Raw genomic sequence first — 5,960 nt, forward strand, 5'->3', positions numbered from 1 at the left:
GGAAAGCGCTTGAAACTCGCCAACGTGTCCGAGTTTGAATCAGTTCTTGGAGTTACAAAACTTGAAAGCCTCAGAACTCAAACCTCAGCGCAAGAACGGAACATGAACTGGGGCGGCAGCACAGCTTTTTCTCCAATCAGAGCCCTCAAGGCTGGAGCCACGTTTGCGACCTCGTCCAATCTGGTCACCAGGAGGGCGGGGACGCAAGCTCCTACCTGCACCTGTAGCTGGGCGGCCGCCTCCTGTCCCACCCTGACCCTCCCCTTCTCCACGGTTCTGGTGTCCTCAGTCCTTTGACCAGCCACCAGCAGGAGGGCAGATGTCCTTACGGACGCTCAGGAAAAGCGAGTGCGCCGGAGCCAGCAGCCGAGGTCCCATCCCGCAGCCGCCGGGGAGCAGCGCGAGCGGGAAGGAGGAACGCGCCCCAGAATGTGAGGCTCCCCTCCCTAGAGCGGCGGCGAATGCAAAGGCTGTCCCTCCCTAGAGCGGCGGACCTGACAGCCCCTGCGAGCTGAGAGGACCGCGGCTTGTCCCACCGCGGGCGAGGGTCAGAGGTGTTGGGCGAGACCTGCCTCTCTCCGAGACCGCTAGCGACGCGGGACAACGCGCCCAAGCTGCAGGTGGCCCCGAGACGCCCCTCGGAGCTCTGGACAGCCTGCGCGGCACGGAGCCGCGGTGGCTTTGGAAGCTCCTGCAGGTGAGAGAACCGGAGTCCCTCTGCGTGTGACAGGACAGACCCTGGCGCTGCGACGTCCCTCGGGAATGCTGTCTCGCGTCTTGGGTTGGGGGGTTGTTTTTCCCATCTGCAAGGTAGGAGGGAAGGAGGTGGGTACAGAACCCACCACGATGGTGCCTGAGGGTGTGGGCGCCTTTCATAGGAAAAGAACTTTGGGCTTGTTCTGCTTTTACGGTTTTCGAGTTCCAGCTCGAGCGTGTCCTCAGGGCATCCTGGGGAGGAGACGACAGTGCCAGCGGCCAGTGCGCCGCCTCCCGTAGGCGCTGAGACTTCCTCTCTCGAGCAGTTCCGGGAGAACCTGAAACAACAAATGTGGCCCAAGTTCTCCTCTTTTGCGCACTCGCGAATCCCAGGAGCGGGTTGCTCATGGGTTGCGAAGCGGAGGAGCTGAAACCTAGAAGTGGGCGGTGTGCCCGAGCCCTGCCCAGTCCCGGTGGTCGTGTCCAGGCGCACGCGCACGCGCAAGGGAAGTGTGCCCGGAGCGTGGCTTGCAGTATTTGGGCTCCCGTAAGTCAGTGTTTGGGGGAAAAGAAAGCTTTTCTGGAGTTACTGGTTGCGCCCTCTCCTTTGGAGGCAGGGAAAGGGCCAGAAACCTTTAGTTTATAATGACGAAAATGCTCAAGAGCTGGAGAAGACATAAGGGAAGAAGAAAGACTGGGGCGTGAGTCCTTCCTACAGTCGGGAGATCGGCTCTAGGGAATAAAAGGACGAGTGGGATGGTGGTTTTCAAGGTTTAGACGGCCTCTGAAAGTCACAAGGTAGAAGTGGTTTGAAGCAGTTTGACGTAAGCACAGCAACGCACTTATGGGTCCCGCTTTCTCATTTGAATACACTGCCAAGCATCTCTACTCAACTTCATAGAAAAAATGCTTTAGAAAAAAATTTAGCTCATAGAGGACTGCTGCTTAGGTGCCCTTGAGGCTTGCTTCAGCCTGCTCTCTCTTTTCTTTTCTTTTTCTTTTTTTCTTTATTTGTTTTGTTTTGTTTTTCAAGACAGGGTTTCCCTGTGTAACCTTGGCTGTCCTGGACTCTCTTTGTAGACCAGTCTGGCCTCGAATTCACAGAGGTCCGCCCGCCTCTGCCTCCTTAGGTGCTGGGATTGCAGGCCTGTGCCACCAAGCCCAGCTATCCTTTTTTATATAACCCAGGATCACAAGCCCAGGAATGGCCTCACTCACAATGTGCTGGGAACTTCCCCCTTCAATCACTAAAAAAGAAAATGCCTGATCTTCATTGCTCATCTGTAATGGGCAGAACATGCTAGGTTCCCTAAACCACCCTACACAGGGTGTTCCTCTGAAGGAAGGCAGTTCTAGGGCAGATGAGCACCTGTAGTGGTCCTTATAGGGCCATGCTGAGTGGCAGGCCAGGCCATAATCCCTCTGGAGCCAGGCTGATGTTGATGGTCAAGGACCTCCACTGGGTGGCCACTGCACTTTGCTGAGAGTGAAGGCAAAGACTGAGGCCTTCAAGGAGATCAAGCCTGTAGATCAGCTGGTGTCCTGCTGGAGGCCACTGGTTACTGAGCTGAACATCCCAACTAACAGGAAAGGAGAATCGTGAGTCTGCTACTTGTTACTTGACGAACCCAAGTTTTGCTTTCCTCTCTGTGCAGGGCCCTCCCTAGGCTCCCTGGAAAGGCTGGAGTGAACAATCTGAGACGACAGAGATAGAGGGGACGTCCTGGCCCAAGGCGCGGGGTGCCTGGGGTCCCCAGGCCTACTGGCCATGGCGGACAGTGGCAGCTCTGCCAGCAGCTCCGGCCCCTGGTGGAAATCGTTAACCAGGAAGAAAAGCAAGGAAGTCCCGGTGGGGTTGCAGCCTCAGGTTCAGCCAGAGACCAAGGATCCCTCACCACCTTACCCTGATCGGACTAGTAGAGAAAACCAGCATTCCAACGTCCTTGGGGACACCGGAGAGCCTCCCAGGTCAGATAAGCTGTGTGAGGAGAAATCAGGCAGCAGCCGGCGCAATTTGAAGATCTCACGTTCTGGCAGATTCAAGGAGAAGAGGAAAGTGCGAGCCACGCTGCTCCCGGAAGGAGACAGGTCCACGGAGGAGGAGGCCGACCTTCCAGATGACCCCCAGGAAGACAAGCAATAGCCTGAGCAAGCTTCCAGGACTGTCTCTCTCTCTGTGGCGAGAGAAACACTATTACCCCTGGCCCTAGCACTGGGTGTCCCACTTAAGTTCAGAATGTTCAGGTGAACAAAGCCTTCAAGATTTAATTTTTTTTTTTTCTAGAAAATGAAGGGTCAGCTGGGTCTTCAGTATTCCATGACTCCAGGACGAGTGAGTATTTTTGTGGGAAGTTTAGGTATCTGCTGCTGAGGAAGGTGGCTTTTTAAAAAGCTATTCTGAGGTGTCACTGTTGCAGGAGGGAAAAGGCTAGATGGATATTTCAGAGGCAATGAGGAGGTGATGGCCACTCCAGCTTCTTAAGTGAGGAAGCCATGCTCTCTCCTAGGACTCTGGAGAACAATTTACAGCACTGTTTTTAATGGCTGGGAAATGCACTTTAGGGTATTACCCTAGATTTATTTTTATGCGAAGGGATGGGAGAGGACCCTCTCCCCAGGTTAGAAGTATTGAGAAGATTGCTTTAAGTGAGAACTGCAAAGCTGTATGCCTGTTTAGTGTGCACTATTAAAATTGTTCAACTGTAAGACTTAAGGTGATTTTCTTTTCTTTTTTTTTTTTCTGTTCTAAGTTTGAAACTCATCATACTTAAAAGCAGGCATGCAAGGTCCCAAGTGACAAGGTTAATTATTTGCCACGGAGCTACTGTCAGAGAGCTGCTGGGCAAAGAACTTTTCTAGAAACCAGCAACACCCAGCTGGAACCAGTTCACCAGATATTTCCATTTGCCAACCAAATTCAATGGAAGGGAGTGGTACTAATTCATGCTACCTACATTCTCCTGTTTCTTTGGTGCACTTCCCTGGAGTAACTCACAAAGCCTTTTTTAGCATCCATTGTGACCCTCACAAGAATTGTCCAAAAACATTTGAATGCATGGACTGAGCTCATTCAGTTTGTGCAAAGCTGTTTTCCCCACCTGTTGCTTCAAAGCCTATATCAACTAGTCCGAGTCTACGCTTATCTAATTTCAAAGCCTTTGATCTGTGAAGTGGAAGATTCTTACCAACAACAAAAAAAATCCACCCTTTTGCTTTTATTATGACCTTCAAGAAAAAGAGTAAATGAATACCACCTGCTTTCAGCAGTTTTACAAGAGAGCATTGTTGAACCCTAGAGAGAGACACTGAGACTCTTCCCACATACCCTGCTTCATTTACAAACAAATGCAAAGCAGGGGAATCACCCCCTCCGAGATGTGTGCCTTTTTTGTCTTTAATGAGGAAACACTTGGTTGGGGAGGCTCCAATTTTTTATATAGGAAGGCTGGGTTTTTGTTGTTATCAAATTATTTATGAAATAGTCAAATGTGTTAGCTATCTATGGAAATCTCACTGAGGTATTTGATGAGGGTGGCTAAAATGCATTGACATCAATGACTTGGAGTTGAGTGCCACAGAATAATAGAGCTAATGATCTGATACCTCAGTTTCTACTTACCTAAAACCTTATTCTAAAGGAAATTGCTGGAGATTATTTACCTGGCAATTATGACTACCTTACATTAAAAGAGAAAAATGCATTTTCCCTTTATTGTTGTTTTATGTTCTTTGTAAGCATGAGAAGACTGTTAAAGTACATTTAGAACCAGAAAGTATGTGGCCATTGTCTCTGGGGTTGGCTTCTTGGATGAGAAAGACTTCCCATGGATTTTAGTGGCTTCTTATGGGTGGATTCAAATGAAGGAGAACTGAGGAAAAAAAAAAAGTGGATGAAAGCCTGTGTGGACGAGGGAGAGTGTGGACTATAGTGAGCAGTACAGGTATTGAGGGATAACTTCTGGAGAACTTTACAAGACATTTTAAATTCAGTTTGTAGGAAATAATAAAAACCAGAATAGACACCTATGCAGAATATCTTCTACCCCTAGGAGGACAGTAAGTCAAGGCTGTTCTCATCAATAGAATTAGGTCTATGCCCAAGTATTGTAAAAGATGTTATACTTGCTCTTTCACCAACATTTTATTGTTTTAAAAATATCATGTTCTTCATCATCATCATCTTTAAAATCCCTCTACATCTACAAAGCATTGGCACTTTTCCAGCTTCCGTGTGTGGTGTTGGATCCCATCCAACTCTGTAATTGCATGGATATCCAATAGCAGGTCCAGGGCAGTACAAGTTATAGCCACCCTACTATTCTGAAATGAAGCCATGCTCTAGGCAGTTATGACAGTGAGTGCAGTTTGCAATCTGCCATTGGGGTTTGTAATTACATCGTTTTCAAGTGCTCCTGAATTATGCAACAGAAAGAACACACTGATTTAATCCCAAGTCGGGGAAATCTGAAACCACACAAAATTGCTAGGATAATAAGATCATGAGTAGGATAAGATAATTTGACAAAGTGTCTTTCTGGGATTTGTAGGCTTTGCAGACAATCAATTACATTCCCAGAATCCATACAGACTTTCAGCACGTCTTAAACCAAAATCTTAGAGTAAATAAAACAAAATTGCTACAGAAAGAATTTGGAGTTTATTAAATTAGAAATTTGTATTTGCTTTAAATGTCTTTATAAGTAAAATTTCACTCCCAAATTTGGAAGCCAGTACAGAAAATTTAATACTACGCCTTCCAAACCATGTAAAGGGAGACTCAGAGTGCTGTGGTGTGTTCCCTAAGCAGTCTTGTAACCATGACAATTACACATGGATAGTTTTGCCCCACTGGGTCTCCTTGCAAAGCTGGTGGCTGAGCAGTGACTCATGTTTCAGGTCCTCTGGCTGCCCCTTTGTGTCTATCCTTCTGTTCCTCTCCTTCTCTGGCTTTCGCTTCAGAAGCCCTGGGACCCAGTTCTGATGCATGTGCTCAGGTTCATGCACCAGAATCCAGGCAGTTTTTAAAGACTTTGTCTTGAAACCCTATGTGAAGTTAGCTCCTCTGGTGCTGCCCCGTCTTTAGACAGGAGATGTGAAGTTGATAGTGAGTGGGTTTGTTGACCAAAACCTCATCAGAAATATTTTCTTGAGAAGCACAGAAGAATGTTTCAATGTTTTAAAGCAAATAAATCAAACAACTAGCAGAAAGACTGCCAAGTAAAAGGTGAACAAGAAAGGAATATGTGAATGGGTACAAATGTCCA

General features: G+C 47.9%; 1 protein-coding gene across 1 annotated transcript; it reads left to right on the top strand.

The window, feature by feature from the left end:
* The first annotated feature begins 256 nt into the window (after nucleotides 1-256).
* Prr15 (proline rich 15) lies at nucleotides 257-3,402 on the top strand. Its single transcript, XM_055611783.1, has 2 exons — nucleotides 257-697; nucleotides 2,352-3,402. Exon 2 carries the CDS (start codon nucleotides 2,465-2,467, stop codon nucleotides 2,837-2,839), a length of 375 nt encoding a protein of 124 aa, XP_055467758.1. The 5' UTR covers nucleotides 257-697; nucleotides 2,352-2,464; the 3' UTR covers nucleotides 2,840-3,402.
* The last annotated feature ends 2,558 nt before the right edge of the window (nucleotides 3,403-5,960 follow it).

The sequence above is a fragment of the Psammomys obesus genome, unplaced genomic scaffold, assembly GCF_907164565.1.
Source record: "Psammomys obesus unplaced genomic scaffold, mPsaObe1.curated_primary_1811, whole genome shotgun sequence".
NCBI classification, from domain to species: Eukaryota; Metazoa; Chordata; class Mammalia; order Rodentia; family Muridae; genus Psammomys; species Psammomys obesus.

Excerpts from the sequence above, each read along its gene's own strand:
- Prr15 (XM_055611783.1), top strand. The coding sequence starts at position 2,465 with ATGGCGGACAGTGGCAGCTCTGCCAGCAGCTCCGGCCCCTGGTGGAAA.